This window comes from Pyxicephalus adspersus, chromosome 1 (genome assembly GCF_032062135.1).
Source record: "Pyxicephalus adspersus chromosome 1, UCB_Pads_2.0, whole genome shotgun sequence".
Lineage (NCBI taxonomy): Eukaryota > Metazoa > Chordata > Amphibia > Anura > Pyxicephalidae > Pyxicephalus > Pyxicephalus adspersus.
The window spans coordinates 138373463-138392246 of NC_092858.1; the positions used below are offsets into that span (position 1 = coordinate 138373463).

The 18784-nt window shown below is 37.1% G+C and overlaps 2 protein-coding genes across 3 annotated transcripts in view; both read right to left on the bottom strand.

Annotated features, from left to right (window-relative positions):
- Window positions 1-595: 595 nt before the first annotated feature.
- Window positions 596-13448, bottom strand: HSF5 (heat shock transcription factor 5). 2 transcript variants are annotated; one of them, XM_072428557.1, is made up of 6 exons: window positions 12489-13448; window positions 9244-9594; window positions 7345-7439; window positions 4903-4989; window positions 2666-2807; window positions 596-1905 (listed from the first exon to the last, which is right to left on the bottom strand). In XM_072428557.1, exons 1-6 carry the CDS (start codon window positions 12991-12993, stop codon window positions 1877-1879), a joined length of 1209 nt encoding a protein of 402 aa, XP_072284658.1. In that variant the 5' UTR covers window positions 12994-13448; the 3' UTR covers window positions 596-1876. The 2 variants fall into 2 exon arrangements, with proteins under 2 accessions (XP_072284658.1, XP_072284663.1); XM_072428562.1 differs by lacking the exon at window positions 4903-4989.
- A 4521-nt stretch (window positions 13449-17969) lies between these two features.
- The window catches only part of LOC140342403 (4-hydroxyphenylpyruvate dioxygenase), a gene marked incomplete in the record, with an annotated part of 25637 nt that continues 24822 nt past the window's right edge, over window positions 17970-18784 (bottom strand). Inside the window, 1 exon segment of the mRNA XM_072428572.1 lies at window positions 17970-18172. Within this exon segment, the coding sequence (XP_072284673.1) occupies window positions 18059-18172 (114 nt within the window).

An 18784-nucleotide genomic window follows, 5' to 3' on the forward strand; every position in this document is an offset into this window, starting at 1 on the left:
TAGGATAATCACAACCTCGGGGACAGATAACCTAGATCCTGGACAAACATCTTCATCTCGTTCAATACAATTTGCTTATTTACTGAGTATAGAGTTTGCTCTATATGAGTTCCCTTAGTGCAAAGCAAATGCAACCTATTCTAATTCTGCTCTTGTAGGGATTCTATACTCTCTACATTGGGAATCCTAACTAAGTCCATAGGTTTCCTTTTGTGCTCCCCTACCATCTACATTGGGACACCCTACCCCAGTCCCAATGCTGTTGTACAGGCAAGTACATGAGACTGATCAAGAGACATTTTAAATCTTTCGCCATCTGTATGTCAAGATGTTTATTTTTTAAATCAAAAGTGTTTTTCTTATATCTACCTGGGGTGTAACATTTTCAATATGCTAATATGTCCTTAAAAATAACAAAATGACTTCCTTTATACATTCATGTTTACCAAAACTCACTAAAATATTTTGACGAACATACATAAGATTCTTAACATCAACAGATACTTTTATTTCCCTGACTGCTATTAAGTGTATTTGTGTCATCCTTAATTTAAAAAAAAGGCTGGGTGTTTCCGGTTTTAAAAAAATAAAAAAGCAAAAAATCTTATCCTTGTACTGCCGAAATGACCATTTTTATACAAAAATAATGCTACTTAAACAGATAGCTTCAAAATTACAATCCCCACACAAAATGACTGAAAAAAAGATACTGGAAGCCCACGGATTTTATCAGAAGAGTCTGATATATACTATTTAAAGCTGTCCATTCAAGTGGTTTTTAGTTCCCAGGATGCCAAAGTCATACATGAGAACTTTTTTATTAAGATCCTGACGCCTCAAACAGGCAGGAAAGAGTTGAGCAAACTCAAACCTATGATTTATCATAACTTCAAATGGTGAAGGAATATAAAGGAAATGTATATCACATTTACAATTCTAATAGCTAAAATCCCATTTAAAAAAGTACTGTTGGTGTTGCATTTAACTACACTTTGCATGTTTGGAGATGTTAGCTTTTGCCAAAAAAACAAAAAAGTGGAGGACTACCAAAAAGGTTCAAATGGTTGCTGGATGCAGAAGATCATCCAGTGCCATGTTATACAAATTCTATAAGTTCTGTACTGGTAATGCTCATTAACTGTACATACTGCTTTTCTAATTACTTTTTTACCTACAGTTACCAGTTTGTTTATCACATAACTAATTGTTATGAAACAGCACTGACACTTGTGTCACTGCTTTTGATACATAACGTTACATCCTACTTTGAATGCCCAGGTCTTTATACCTTTTTTGGTCATGCAAAGCAAAATTTGCTATAGACAGGACTGTCTTAGGAAATCTTCAGCAGCCTGATTTGGCTGTATGTAGGAGTTTGAAGGTAAGGATAGTTATGGTGCAATAAACATCTGTAATGTCGTGTCTGCACTGGAGAGGTTTCCTCCCACTTCATTTCTTGGTGACGGGTGGCCATTTTAACAGGAAATGCAAAGCAATCTGTTTATGTGGCTGACTGAGAGCAAAAAGTTATTTTTAGCAAAGATCTGAGCTTTCCTTTGATGCTCAAAGGTGTTCACTGGGAAAAAGCTCTTCATACATTCAAAACTAAAAATAATGTTCTACCTAAATTAAACTAAAAACATAAAGTTATACAAATAATAGATTAGTTTGTTGTAACTATTTTAAATAATGTTAAATTTGTATACTCAGTTTCTGCAGGCATACAATCAAAAAGAGATATTTAACTAAAAATATGTTAAAACAAGTATGAAAATGGATGACAACTTGCAAATATTTTTAAACTGTTCGGGGAATGAATAGTCCAGCAACCCATTCTTTCCCTTTTGTCTTCGTTCTTTAGGAAATTTGAAGGTCCTCACAGTTTATCTACTCTAACAGTAAGGTCTGTGAAGAAAACAAAACAAGAAAACTGTTAATTAGGACTTGTCATTAGTGATAAGCGAAAAGGTCACCCCTGCCCCCAGCAACCTTGGGGACAATAGTATGTTTACAGCATTTACAATACAAGCTAAGGAAAAATATTTTTTTTAAAAAAACATTTTTTTGAAGTGCCAAGAGTAGAAGATAAGTGGGTAATTGCAGTACAAACAAACCAAAAGGACTGCCAGAAAAAGATGAAATAGCAGGTAAGAACAACAAGCTTTATTGCACTGATCTTGAATCATTGGGTTGTGCCCCTGGATTTACATATTCTGGACCAATATCAATCCCTAATAAGGGATTGCCCACTCATACAGAGTCCATACAGAGTTAGGCATCTGGGACTTAACTGCACCCATTTGTCAGCTGTCATCCCTTTGTCCTAGTGTGTTGCATTACAAAATTACAATCTACACTGCAGAGATGATTGAAATTACTTGCAACACAATAATATTTTACTGCCAATCAAACAAAAACATAGATAGGCATCTTACCAAAAACAAAACCTCTGAATAGTCTGTGTCTACGTATTTCCGTGTTAAATTTTACAAATATAGTGTATGGTGCATATTTAAGAGCTGCCTATTAGGAATCAAGAGGTACAGTTTTTTGACATCATGTCAAACAGTCTATAGTACATTAATAAATAAGCCCAATGTGATCAAGTCACAAAGGGCTGCTGGATAAAAAAATAATGGTATAGATGTTACATGTAAATTATTACCATGTAAGCTGTTCAGGTCTTCCATTTCTTTTGTAGGAGCCATGTTTTTAACATTAGTTATTGGCACTGCAGAAGGGACATCACAAACAAGCAAATCAACTGTCCCAACAGGTAAAATCTCATTTGAGGTGCTGAAATTAGTCTGCAGAATAAAGAAAACTAGTTATCTTTGCAAGCAACTACATTTTTTTATTTATATAGTCATTGGAAATCAATATTAAAAAGCATAGGATTAAATATATTACATTTAAATGGGGAAATAAAAATATATGCATATTCTTGAAAAAAAAAACTCAGAAGCTTTAGCTGTCATTGTCTCTGTAGAAAAACTTTTGGTAAGTATTTTTCTTTATGTGTCCCCTACCTTGCTAACACAATCATGCTATGTTGTATACTTTTTCATGCATGAGAACATTTGCTAAAGAGAAACTCTTGGCGTGTAGCATATGACCGGAATATAGGGGCGAGAAAAAATTGGTAACCATTATCACTAATTTACAGTCCAAGGATTCAACAAAAATTTTTTTTATTTGAATATCAGTAGCCACAGAATGGCCATTTAAAAACATTGATGGGCAAACATATTTTGGGTAGGTCCACAATCCATTGCCTACCTCCTAATCTTGGACCCAGTTCAGTAAAGCTGTTGATGCTCACGTTTTCTAAAAAATCCACCTCTCTTTCCTACTATCATGGTTGCGTACCATATCACCTTGATAAGGGTACACCTTGATAAGGGTCTCACAGGAAGATTTTGTAATTCTCTGGTAATTTCTTTTGGCAAAGTGAGTCCAGGAAGGAAGGATTAAGTTTATTTGGTAGTATGTGACCAAAAAGAAAAATAATGAACCCATGTACATTTTACAAACAATGTTGTACTGAAAAAGTATAAGAGCTAAGGTTAAAGGTGAACTTAAATACAATTTGGCCCAACTATGAAAACAAACAAATATATGAAACCAAACTTTTTAGTTAGTTACATTGAAGTAAAATACAGTATAGAATACAGAAAAGAGTACAAAACATAAAAATAAAATACAGTATATGGACAGATAAACAGTTGCACAGCAAGATATATATAAACCATCATTGGCATATAAAGAAATGTACATTTCAAGCAAGTAAACTAAGAATCCCACAGTGATAAAGAACTACGATGCTGGTTTTGTGATCACCATTAACAACAGTATCTGCAGATAAGGAAATATTCTAAGAGGTCAGTTTTTCTTTCATGATTTATGGAGAGAATTTCCAGTGTTTCACAGCAACATTGTTTTCTTAGGAGACTAAAAACTTATTGGATCTTTGATGAAGGTTTTAAGTAAAGTTATACAACCAATACATTTATGCAACTTAGAACATGCGTTTTAATTCTAGAAACCTACATAGAGGACAACAGAATTGACCAATATGTTGTTAGAAGGCTTAATAAGCAAATATAACCACTGCATAAGATGAATTGGAAGACCACAAAGGATGGGTACAACCCTCCTGAATTACATCAATTTCTAGATTAGGCTATTAGGATTGATATATACTTCTTTGGAATTATTGACATGTCAAATAATTTTATTGTGCAACTGTTTATTTGGCCAAAATAAGTGCTCCTGCTACTGAGGGATAATGTAAGGTCGCATTAGTGAACTTATTTTAAAAAATGCTAATTGTCTGGATGTAAAGCTGATCCTTTGATTTTAGTAGTTTCAGTTACACAGCTGAAACTGGTATTCAGATAACTGTGTGTTAAATTGTGTGTCAAATAGCTAAATGTTTGAACTGCATAAACATTCTGGGTGGGTGATTCGGAAAGCAAAAGGCAGAGGATCAGAACACTTACAGAACACAGTGTTGTTTAGTCCAAGTCAGAAATGGCAGCTCACAGAATCTATTAATAAATGGTCCAATTTAAGGATCTGAGTAGAATACATTTGTTCATCTAGGAACCTCCATATTACCTGAATGTAACGGTTTGAAAGATATGCACCATCCAATGTCTGTGGTTGTATGAAAGGAGCAGCATGGTACGGTCCAATGGTACTGGCAGTGTGGTATGTATTTACAGGCGATAAGCTTTCTGACTGGTATGTTTGACTATGAAAAAAGGTTTCTGGAACATGACCACAATTTGAGGATGAAAATGTCTCTTTGTAATTTTCTTGAATATCAAGCTTAGTCATTTCTTTTTGGCTTGAAGCTTGCAAGTCATCTGTAACCTGGACAGTTGTATAGAATTTTACCTGTTCCCCTTTGCAGTCATCATAGAAAGTATGAGGCATATTTGGTTGAAAACACTCTATAAGATATGTTGTCTGTACGGGTAGTCTCTGTATAATTGACAGCAATGTGATAGTTAATTAAATAATATTTGTATTGTACACCATACAATGAAAACATAAATCAGAAACCCCTTGTTACACTTGTTTTCAAAGATTGATCCTTTTTATATCCTATATGAAGTTTAATAATTTAAAAGCTAAAAAAAATTAAAAAAATCAAAAACCTATTTTAAACATTATCATTAATCATTACATGCATTTTTCTTTTAAGTAACTATCAGTAATGGCTGAAAGACTATCCAAGCCTAAAGTTTCACTATTTTACTAAAAATAACAATAATAGAAATGTGATTATATCTGTTACAGATCACATTGAAATTGTGCAGAAAGATTATCTGCTCCCACTATTCTCTTGGTGGAAGCACTGGTTGCACTAATGAACACATAAAAAGAGGGGGGAACACAAAGTCTAAAATTGTGAAGAGAAACAACTGTCAGTTTAGTTTAAGGATTATTAAGAGAAAAGTAGTACATCTGATCTGTAGATTTTGATGTAGTTTGATCATAGTATAAAGAAGTACATATCTAGCTACAGTCTGTTGCATTTATTCCCTGTGGTCTATAAAACAGGGAAGGATGTTTTCCTTGCACATGCTGTGACAAAATGACAAGAAGAGTCACATCAGGTCATGGTTGTGAGCAGAGGATAGAGAGGTTTCAAAACACCATCTATTCCTGGTAAGAAATCTGACGGTTCAAGGACAACTATGACAGGAGTCTTGGAGTTAGGACCTTAAAGAAAAATCCACAAATTACTTTGGTTCATATCTCTTCTGCCAAATCCTCCTGGTGGCTTTTTGTAACAATCAGCTTTACTGTTTTTTTTCTGACTGGATGCTTTGGGTTACTTCAATTTGCTCATCATAATTGCTCTTTACTGTTTGTGTTCCTTTTTATGTGGGAGTGATAGGAAAAGGCACACAGTGATAGTTGCTTGATGAAAACAAAGCTCTGACGATGAGAGTTTGAGGTGAAGCAGAAGTAAACTGTTCCCTCAAATGCTAGATTCTGCCTCCCCAGGATGTTTTATAATAACGTGTATGTATGCACAGCTACTTTGTTCATTATGTCTTAACTGACAAACTAAAGCACTCTAGCACTACGCTGTCAGCCCTTGCCCCTGCCACTAATACTTGCATCTTCACCCACTTTTTTGTTAGTTTGTAGTCCTTGGTCCCTTGATTAGCAGGGTAAGCATGACATAATTCTTATGCGTCATATGCATATGCAGCTTCAGCGTACCCATGCACAAAAAAGAGCAGACAGGCAGGTAGAAAGATTCAGGAAAGAAGTCTCTCCTGTCTTTAAAAAGCATGACTGTCATCAACTTTTCAAAAATATATTTCAATTCTGCTTTAATTAATTATGATTACATTTGACAATGAATAATAAAAATTATTTTAAACACGACAAATACTTATGACTTATGGTTTTCTATTATTTACTGACTTAACTGATTACTGATAATATTTTAATATCTTTGATTAAAGTATGTGTACACCTTAACAAACAATTTTGATTATTTGCTCCCTTTTGGGCTGTTTACTAGACCTTGTTACAGGACAAGTCCAGTTGAATGTGACTAACTACTGGTAGCTTTTGTGAAAATAGTTTTGTAGTCTATCCTTGATCTCGAGCACAGGGTCTACTGTTAAATATTGGCCTAGGGCTGCAGCTACAACAGTCAATAAAAATCTTTGCTAATGCATAATTCAGCTACTTGTTAGCAGTCATCTCATTATGGCTGCCAACAAGTGATTATATCTCTAACTTTTGCCTGCTGGTGGGCTTCAAGATCTGCACTACCAGGTTTGAACTAAAGTGTGTGCTTTGAAGGCTTGAAAAAATTGCTGACTGGTTCTGTAAATAACTACTTAAAGACATAGATGGATATTTTCATTGCTGACCCCTTCTTCTGAAAATGTTAGTTTGCTAATTTTCAGAATGAAGTCGGACCTTTGGGCTCTTTTAAACATGTTTACATGTCTATTCTTTTTGCCATTTTGAAAAAGTTAGTAGTTCAAGTTAAAATGTACACACTGAACTGAATACGTTCAAGTAATCACATATCTTCCCAATTTCTTCCAACTGTGTTTGAAGTTTCAATTAGAAAGAGAGAGTCTGAATGCAAACCACTTCTGATGGGCTCTTTCTTTGAAAACTGCATAATGATCTGTGAATCATTTGTCACTGGTTACCCTTTAGTGATTGTTTAAAAAAATATGAGAAAGATGAGATGATTAATCAAAAAAATAAATTATACAACATATAGACAAAAACCTGATCAAACACCAGCTTTTAAAGCTACATTCTTATATTTCGAAAATCTGTACTTCCACTTACCTGAAAATAACTGTAAGGCGTGTATGATGAGAAAACAGAGTCTGAAAAACTTGGGACAGGTTCCATGTATGGTAGTTGGTAGCCCTGAAAAACAGCTATACAGAAAACGAACAATGCTGTGATAAGCCATAGATATTTTAACTTATTCTACTAAAGGATACAGGACAAGATAGATAAATAGTTACTTAAGGATATGTTTGGATGGGAGGTTTTCTATGGTGTTAACATCATTGCTAACAAGTTCTCAACCTAAAGCCCTGGTTATCATTGGAATGAATGGGCACAATTGAAAACCATTTTTTCAGGTGTTTAAAATAAGAAGCTGTGTGTTTTTTCGCAAGCCTAATGCACCATTCCGAGGCTTACTGCTACTGGCTGGAATGAGACCACTTTCCAACCCTATTAGTAAGCAGTTGCAAAGTGATTGAGAGTGTTTGTAAGGATGGTAGATCCATACTTCTTTCCAAAATGTGGCAATAGAACTGCAATAGCAATGCAACTGCCTACTAGAACATTCAGCAAACACTTGCAAGCCAATACTTTCTCCTTACTACTCCCAGGTTTCTTTCATAAAATATGACAAAGTTACATTACTTTGTAGCTTGAATTGTAAACATTCCACATAATTTATCAGCTATGTTTCAAAGCCAAACAAGCAAGTCATCAAATTAGAGTCCTACAGCTTGCCAATAATTTGATGAGGACACAAATCACCATTAATCTGTCACTTCAAACTACTGTGCTGCAACCTGACATCCTCCACTGAACGAAAGAGATAAGAATATGTTCTTCTAGGTAAATGAGTTTAAGGTAAACATGACAATGTCTCAAACCATGTAACAAAAACATGCAATCTATGATTCAGTCCGGTGCTTTTTGTTGTAAAATTGATCTTCTCAAAAATATAGGAAAAAGGATTTGGTAGGGCAGATAAGTGGAACATGCCCACAGCTTTCATTTAGATAGTTTTCCATTACATTACAACATATGCTTAGGCACTTACAGTTTTCAATGTATTCTTGTTATGGTTTGACCTGAATTGAACCTGTACCAAATTTAAACTTTCAGATCAGATTGACATAGTTGTGGTCTGTTGTACTGCATGTGTGTCTTTTCACACATTATTTGCTTTGGAGGAAAGTAGCCCATTTATTTACATGGACAGCTAGCACAACACAACAAGTTTTTCATACTTGCAGCATTTACTTAACACAACACGTTTTCGAGCTAATGGCACTGCACTCAGTCTTTTGTGTATGATAATGCATTGATACAAACAAATTTATATATTAGCAAACTTGAAAGCTAGTCACAAATAATAAAAAATAATTGCATAATGCCCTTTAGATTTACCAAGAACCACATATTGAAAGGGTCTTCCTTGCTGCATATAAATCACATTAATTACTTAGGAAGGCCCTCAACCTGTACCAGGCTCATACTAGAAAAACATTTTCAGCACTTTACCCTGCTCTGTTGTAAAAATTAATAAGTCTATGTACACTACAATTTCGCTTGAAATTATTTATCATGATCATTTCCAGTGAACAAACTCTGTACACACAGTGCACGTTCTGTTCTGTGGAGAGGTGAGGATGAGCAAGTGACACCGCACTGTGCTCTCCTCCAATGACATGCACAGCGCTCGTTCCTGATCGTCATTCATTGATCCGCCATAAAGATTTGATGAGCAATGATAGGTGACCACTTTGCACACTGCAGGTTCTCAACTGGAATGAGCAGGAGCGTTCGCCTCGAACAGCAATTGTCTAATGTGTGTATTCAGCCTAAAAAATATCTTGTATTTCCAGGCTAAGAGGAAGAGATGAGCTGTATATAAATAATGTACCCAGCAAAGGTTCCAACAGGACCTCTTGTTTTTATAGACTGAAGACTCACCTGTTGGGTTATATACATTAGGGTACTGCATTGTGGATGAGACAAAGCCTCCAAACTTGTGCACAGATTCCATAATGAAAGAGTTATTTTGCTGGACATGTAGAGAAGTGGCAGTGGACTGCAGTGTGTATGCAACGTCTGTTGGATATTGCTGCATGACAGGTAAATAGACTGGCTTCTCTGGAAATGATGGTACAGCTAAGCATCCTTCATAAGGTCCCTGTGAACTTGGCAACATCATATTATACACTGGAATAGTGGATGCAGCATGTCTTTGGCAAACTGGACCAGTATAGAAATATTGGGAAATATTTTCTGAAAAATTATGCATTTGTTGGATTGGCAGTACACCTACAGATTAGAAACAATAGAATTAGAGAAGACACTGAAAATGAAGACATTTACTTTTAAAAAATGAAACTCTGCTTAGGAACTTTCTGAGCAAGACTGGTTCACTTTAAAGATAACATGCCAACTAAAATTGTGCAAGGCAAATTCTATTAGCAATCAGGTTGATAAGTAAACACAAATGGTATATAGAAACTAAGTGGTGTACAATGCACCACCATTTTCAATCATCTCTGAATTCACCCCATGGGAGGATTAATATGATAAAACCGAGTGACACATAAAGTAGGAAGAACAATAGATGCTACACTACATTTCCCAGAATTAAGTCACTATATTTAGCGTTCTGATCATCCTTTTGTCGTTAGTCATTGGTGCTGCAGCAGCCAGTGTTCTACTCTTTTCTTACATCCTAAAATATAGATAGTCTGTCAATGTCATCTCATACAATGCAGACTAGTCCTGCATTGTACATGATGACATAAGCAGTGTTCAACCCAGAAATGTTTTAAGCTCGGTGGGAAGAAATTGTAGGCGGGTGGCAGCCCCTGTATAGTGACTCAACTTTTCAGTAACCACCCAAAAACAGCCGGGTGATTACTAAAAAAGTGCCGGGTGGTGCACCCAGCTAAAGGGAGCTGGGGAGAACTGCATAAGTAAAAAGGGGAAGCAGCACAACTATGGAAGAGGAGTGGTTTTGGGGATCTAGACATCACTACCTGAACTGGTGGAGAAAGCCTGAAAGTCCATGGTTTACAGTATTTTTTTCTCTTTTAGATAACTCCATGGACAAAAGCAGCATTATATTGTGCACAAACAGAATACTTTATATCGTAGAACAAACAGAATATCTTTTCCTAGGCCAGCCTGTAGTAAAGCTTTAATATATCTTTGTTCATGAGGTGTAACTTTCTGACTTTACAGGTAGGCTTTATCAAACACCATTTCCCTGTCCATCAAGAGGCAAAATATTTACACCAGCAGTCCTCAATCTATTTTGTACCACAGACTGGTTTCATGCAAGACAATTTTTACACAGACTCGTCATTTCGCTCAACCAATCATGTATGCCGGCTCCTCTCTCCTGTCATTTGGTTTAGCAACACACTAAAAAGGCTTTAATATAGTGGTGTCTGCTTTAAAATTTACAATATATTAAAAGTATAAATTGTGTTGACATTACGGTGGAACTGGGGGATAACACTTCCTTCCCACCACTCATCTTCTGCTGCCTCTCAGCAGTTCTCTACACTGGCTTCTATTTCACCTTAGAATCAAATTAAAACTCCTGTGCCTTGCCTTCAGATCCTTCTATAGTTCTTGTTTCACTTACCTTCCTGCCCTGAAAAATACTCCCCTAGCCGCTCTCTTCGCTCTTCTAATGACCTACTAATGACTTTCTCACTCATAACCTCATCACATGCCCAACTTGAAGACTTTTCTAGGGCTGCCCTGACTCTCTGGAATGGTCTTCCTCATCCTATTCAGCTTGCTCCTATGTTCTGCTCATTTAAAAGCCCCCTTAAAACTTTTCAAACTTGCCTACCCATCTTCTTCTGTCTTTTAAACCCTCACTACTCACCCAACCATTCCATTTCCCCTTCCTATTGTCTGCTTATCTTAGGATAAATGTCAGATGATTCTAGTACAATTATCGCTTCAGGGATGCTATCAGATGAGAATCTGATGTGTGTACAGCGCTTGTCCCATGCCGTTTTTTAATCCGCTCTGGCGGATCCATGAACGATGAACGACTGCAGTACAAGTGAAGGTGAGAAAGCACAGCGGGGTGCTGTTAGCTTTCTTCCCCCTCCCCTCTCCATAGAGCAGAATGGTGCTGTATGTTTCGTCATTGGAAAGGATTGTGAAAGATCCTTTTAAACGGCAGAAGTCTAACGTGTACGCAGCCTTAAATAGTATGTTTTTTGGGCGGGGTCCTCTGCTCCTCCTGCGTCATTGTTTGTATTTGTCTGTCATTTGCAACCCCTATTTAATGTACAGGGCTGCCAAATATGTTGGCACTTTATACTTACAGTTTATTTTTATTATTATTAATAATAATAATAATAATAATAATAATAATAATACCCACACTTAATTCCAGATTTTCAAGATTAAACCTCAAAATATGACATGCTAATCCAATAACAAACAATATTGAAATACTTTCAGTTATGCATTTACCAGTGATGTCAGTGATCCTAAGGCAAATTTAAATGAAGATGGGAAAATGGTGGAAATACATAAATGGTTTTGTATGTTGTACAGCTGGGTCCTAGAATTACATAGGTCCAGTTACAGAGCTATATCAGAGTTCAGATGTCACTTGAGGTGTAAATGTCTGGGACACAAAACCCAGTCTAATGTGACTGCAACAATCTATATCAGTTTCATGGAAATGCGGCATGCTGTCTAGTACAGCGGTCGCCATGTGGTGGTCCATGGCTCTGGCCAATGTTCCCCTGTTGGGGGGGCGCACGGGCCAGGGACGCAGACCATGTCACCTGTACGGATTGTAGGCTCAGGGAGTTGGGTGGGTTCTGGCATCATGAAGTCACTGAAAAGGTTGGCAATCACTGGTCCAGTAGAAATTTTGGCCCAGTGGCCAAAGCAACCACCAAAAAATCCTACCAGGGGTATGTGACATGTGAGGATCTGTGTATAGATTAGATTATATAGTTTTTTTCATTTTACACTGGCACAGGGCGGGGTGGTTCCCAGGTACTGAAAGCCAAGCATTGTGATATGTGGGCATTTAGTTTACACCCCCAAGAAGACCATGTGAATCCTTCATAGGACCAAATGCTGAATACCGTTTGTAAATAATACCAAAACCTAATTTTATAATTCTGTGGAAGATGGTTATTAGATGCACGTTAAGCCATCCTTGATCTTACCGTGATTCCCTGACATTCTTTGCTCTCTCGATGGATTTGAAGCTAGTTGCTGACATTGTTTTGGCCCCCTGGTGAACACTTTAAAGCCTGCTGTCTTTTTTGCCTTATTACTTGCCATTCTCTTAATATTGACTAAAAGCTCGGGGTGTTCTTTGCGGAAGAAGGAATTACAAAAGTAATGAAGGCTGCGATTTCCAGCTTCTATGTTCCTGTCAGGCTGAGAAGAAGCGTCAGGTTTATAGACCAATTTCCGGAAGCCGTACATATTGAGCTGGCGGATAAAGCTGCCAAAGCTGGTGATCTTAAACTGGTCATAGGGCGTCTTTATGCCTCTTGGTGGTAGGAGCAGCTCAGCCTCAAATAACTCCTGATCTATGGTAATTCCTTCCCCACGCCAGTCCCATTGGATAGAATTATAGTGGGGCTCATTCACAAGTCGCCATAGTTTGCCTGGGAAATTATTGGAGTTAATCTTAGTAAATAACTTACATTCTTCTACATCCATTGGAAGGGTTTATATATAACCTTTACAATATTCACTGCTAAGAAAAGCTGGATAGGGGTCTAAAGCTGTGAGGCAGTTCCAGGTACTAGGTGATCACTTCCATAAGATGGGCAATGATAACATTCTCTAACATGAATTTTCCTACCAGACCCTCAAGCCTTCCGGCACACAGTTATTCTTGGATAAGGTATGCAGGTATATGCAGGCTATTTCCTTTATATGCAGGTTAGATCCGTTATATGCAGGCTATTTCCTTTATATGCAGGTTATATCCTTTATATGCAGGTTATATCCTTTATATGCAGGTTATATCCATTAAATGCAGGTTTCTTTATATGCAGGTTATATTCTTTAAATGCAGGGTAAATCCATTATATGCAGGTTAAATCCGTGGTCCATTATGGTCCAGACGTTCTTTTTCTCTTCTTACTGCGTCACATTTCATTCGAACTGTCCCCGAGCTCCAACCAATCAGATTTTCAGTTCTCCTGCTTCCGTCTAAGGTGTACGGCCGTCCTACGTGTCCGCGTGACGTCACAATCAGCCCCACCCACTCGGGTCTGCTGGCTGGTAGAGATGGTTGCTTAGCAACTATACGGAACATGTCGGGTTTGTGCTTAAGGTGGTTGTGAGTCCTGGCGTCTCCTGTGAATACGGCTGGGATATAGAATGTACCACGTGATAGCAGGTCATCAAACTGCCGTCTAACTTGTCAGAGATATAAAAGCGCGGGAAGCATGCAGAGTGCAGGACATAGTAGGGCAAACCTTCCGACTGAGAGGAATTTCATGTATATTGTTACACAAACATGCCCAATACTATGTATACAGTGTGTGTCAGAGTGTGTTGTACAGTGGGGTATTATTATTTTTTTTTTCAACCTTCAGTCAAAACATGCTTGTATTATATTAGATAAAATGGGAATAATTAAAAAAAAGGAATCCCCAAACTTTCTAAACAAGTTCACTATTTTCAGGCTTTAGAAGGAGTAGAAAATACACTTGCCCTAGAATGGGGTAGACAATGCCTCTGGCTGGGTGGGAATTGGAGTAAGAACTGCCCCCGGGGTTGGTGTCATTGAGAGTAAAATATGCCCCATTACTGGTGTATGTGAGGTAATAATGGACAAACTTGTCATCAGTAGGAGTAATAAATCCTGGGTACCAGGGGGAGTAATAGTGCCCCATCAGTGGTATAAGTGGTTAGAATAATGCCCCATGGTTGGTATTGGTATTGACACCCATTGTTGGTATCATTTGGCAGAATTGTGCACTATAGTGAACGTTGGTGGGGTGATCGTGCCTTATCGTTGGTATCTGTGGAAATAAAGTGCCCCGTTGGTTGGTATCAGTGGGAGACATAATTCCATTGGTATGGGTGGGAGGAATAGTGGTTAGGAATAGGAATGATTGGTGTCAGTGGGAGGAGTAGTGTAATATCAGTGGTGTCAGTAGGAGCAATAGTACCCCATAAATAGAGCCAGTGGTTAAAATAATGCCCCATCAGTGATGTCAGTGCAGGTAACAGTGCAAAATCAGTGCTGTCGGTGAAAGGGGCTGTCCCTTATTCTTGGGTTATTGGTAGGAAATGTATCGTATTGAATTTTTCCCCACCTCCTAGATTGTGAGCTCTTCAGGGCAGAGTCCTCTCCACCTCCTGCATCACTGTCTGTATCTGTCTGTCATTTGCAACCCCTATTTACTGCATAGCGCTGTGTAATATGCTGGGGCTATATAAAGCCTGTTTAATATTAATACAACTTGGACAAAACATGAAAAAAGGTCGGTCCCCAGCATTAGTTACAGAAAAAAAATCACATATTTTCCCAAAAAGAAATACTGGCATATTAACTGAAAGTGTCAATACAATATTGCTCCTTTCCCAGATTACATGACAACCAGCAACAATCATTCCACCCCAGACTCAAGAGGAGAATTTGGTGCTTAGGATCTGCCCCCCATAGGAGGAAGAAGAGGACCTGTGATGTAATATGAGCAGACAGAAGATACATGGAAAAAAGGTTTGCATGCACATTATTTTTTCAGGGGTGATCAAATAATTGAGAACACAGCAGGGGATCCTACACCTAGATTGGGCTGTTCAGTATACCAAGTTCAAGAATCAAAATATTTAATCCCAACTTTTATACCTTTCTGAATAGACCAAAATATGGACCGAGGTTGCACAGTGTTCTCTTAACATGTTGTCCCAGGTAAACAGTCATAAACTTTTATTCTGATAGTATATGACCCCTGATCAAATGACCAAGTTTGCTCATAAAATTTCCCCTGGTGCTGCCATGGGTGTACAAAGCTAGGCACGTTTCCTTAAATTTGGTGGCTCTTTTCGAAAGGCAAATCTGGATCCTGGTCAACAATATCTTTTGCTTTAATTTATATACGTCCTTCCCTAAAAAACCTGTGTGAAGCCTTGATTCACATGCCTTTATACCTTTATCTAAACATGGCCATCAAATAGCTTTCTTCATTTTCCTGGTTGGTAGATAAACCATTGCATGGACATAACTTTCCCTTTGTTTTATTGAAGTCACAAATTCAGGAAATTAGAGGAAGAATAAATTAGAGGAAGAGGAAATTAAAACAGGAGGATTCCCAGAGCTGCCTTCAGCCCTGGGAATTTCCCTGTTTGCGATCCCCGGGCACTTGAGGTTTATTAACCGCTAGTGCCCCAGGGATGGCACACTCTTCTCAATGAATGCAGCCACAGCTGCAATTATTGAGAAGATGCCCGGCAAAGGAGAGCCTCCTGACAGTGTAATATAAGTATCCCTTACAAATTATACATTTGTTACAGATACAAATGTATTATTTGTAAGAGATACTTATATTACAATGTCAGGAGGTTCTCCTGTGCTGGGCATCTTCTCAATGATTGCAGCTGTGGCTGCATTCATTGAGAAGAGTGTGCCATCCCTGGGGCACTAGAGGTTAATAAACCTCTAGTGCCCGGGGATCGCATAGGATTTCCAAGCTGCATGATGCAGCCCTGGAAATCCTCCTGTTTGGTGAGTAAGCAGGAATGGCCCAGAATTTTCGGTAAGCAAGAATGGCCCGATTCGCCACGAGATTGAACTTAATATTCTCGCTCGCTCGCTCATCCCTAGTCGCCAAGGCTCCACCACCAAACTGTCTCTGTTGACCATACCTTGTTGGCTATATATTGTACAAGAATCTGATGTGTGTTTTAGACTTTCTTTGCACAAACCAAACCATGTGAACTTTAAATATATAGCCTTGTGTTTAGGAATCATATTGTCGTAAGAATCATGTCATAAGACATGAAGTGCTGTTGTTTTGCACTTTTATGGTGAGACTACTGTATGAAGTGAAATAACTATCAGACATCAGATGACCTCTTATTCCCTGATCTAATAGAAATTTACGTTTTAGCAATTTCGATGCTTTCACTGTATATAGCAAATATCTTAAAAAAGGGTGGCAAAGCCTTTTTATATAATGAAAAAATGTGTTTTTTATTTAGCTTAAACCCACAGCCTCCTGGGATACATACGTAACATATCCCAGGGGGCTTCAGGCTGCTTCTGCACATGCCCGAGATCAGGCATGCATCATAAGGGGCTTTCCTGGAATGTAAAAAAAAAAAAGGGTAAACTAACGCATGGGCAGTTGGCCAATGTGAGCAGAAGCCAAAAGAAAGAAGAAGATGGCTGCCAGGTTGGCATGTTACCAACTGGACTTGGATTGCAGCAGGATTGGTGGCTTTACACCTGGAATGGTGTTTTTTTTTTAATTATTTATTTATTTAGGCAGAAGCTTCCTCTAGTGGTCAGGCTAAAATTCTCTAATTATATTTTTAAAAAACAGGAAATAGCAGGCTTGCAAATAAAAAATTCAAATAAAAACAAATTAAAAAAATAATAAAAAATTACTAGAAAATAACACTACTTGTAAGAAAGAAGAAAGGAGGCAGAACAGAAGGCTTTTACAGTGGCACTCAGAAAATATATTATCTTAAATAATAGGATTTATTTGTTAATTTTTTTTCTATTCCAAAGAGAATGATTATACAAAAACAATAAAACAAGTGTATATAGTTGCACATATACCAAGGTACACCTTTAACTCAATAAGTCTGAATGGTACTCCAATGGTATAGTAATAAGTACCATTCAGACTTATTGAGTTAAAGGTGTACCTTGTTATATGTGCAACTATATACACTTGTTTTAATGTTTTGTACAGGTTTTAAATCAATCTCTTTGGAATAGAATAAAGATTAATATATTTTCTGAGTGCCACTGTAAAGCCTTCTGTTCTGCCTCGTTTCGTCTTTCTTACAAGTAGTATATTCTGTATACCACAGGCTTGGAACTAGTCAGGTTTACCTGCATTTCCTCTTTTTATTTCCCCTATGACCATTCTTCTTTCTCTTTTTTTTACAAAAAAACACTATAACAACAACATAGAATATGTTATTATGGTAATAAACCTTACATCTGAATGAAGATTTATATTCAAAGCAAATTAAAGCAGACTTTGCATGAAAATAATTTTGGTGGTATTGCCTTTATTTATTTGTTTGTTTCATTGGGACAAAGAAAAACAGATTATAGGGAAATATATACTGGACATACTACCATATTTTTTATTGCATGGGTTTTCTTTTAACAGCATTATTCATTTATCACTCGCTAGGAGGTCCCATGTAATTTTGCCCTTGTACATTTTTTTTAAATATGGCGGCATATCATGAGAGTTTAGACTTTTCCTAAACAGTTTAAGAAATACCACTAACTATCAGGTGACAGAAACAACATTATTCATACAAATCTTGACTGTAAGCACTTCAGGTCAGGGTCCTCGCCTCCTGTGTCACTGTCTGTATCTGTCTGCCATTTGCAACCCCTATTTAATGTACTGTGCTGCATGATATGTTGGTGCTATATAAATCCTGTTCAATAATATTAATATACAAACATAATAATAAAACAGATAGTAAATGAAAGTTTTTACACTTTATTAATTGGCGAATTGTTGCATCTGCTCTTTTTTCTTTGAAAATGTCATGCATTTATTTTCTGTTTTTAGTAAAACACTTGTTGTTCTCCATTAGTTGTGTATATTGTAAGATTTCCTCTGGCATCTTGATCCTGTTCTATGGCTTCAAACAAAGACTTGAAGTTACCAGCTCCGAAGCCCTAAAATATGAAGAGGTGTATCATTGCCATTTCTTTTTTTAAGTGTAATTAATATTCATTTATTTATACAAGCAAATTAGGGAAATTGGTATTTTTTTCTTTTCAAATTCCCTTAAAATTTTTTGGCCTTTTTTTTTCAATTTAGCACGTTTTTTGCCTTTGTTGTACAGTTTTTTGTTAATCAAGAACTGATATAGATAGCCAAACTTTTTACTATACCACAAAGTTGCTAGACACAGCAGACTACATTTTAAAACCCATTCAATAAATACAGGCCAAGGTGTGGAACCTACAGTATGTCATGGAGTTCCCTCTGCTTGAGGTACCACAGAGAATTCTGTGATTGGAGAAGCCAGTCAAATGAATTGGCTGGCCTTTCAGATTTTTAAACATTTAGGATATTGAAGTTATGAATCTGCCAAACACATTGTTGTGGTTTATAAACGTGCACTCTGTTTATAATTTAGATGGCAATATTGCTGTGCTAAGGTAATACTGCTGCTTGGTAAAGGGTTTCCTTGGTGTGTTTGGTTGAATGTGAGAAAAGTACATCTTTTAGTGAGCTTGTGTGTCAGCTCACTCAGGTTATCTTACTATCATATATATGGCTGT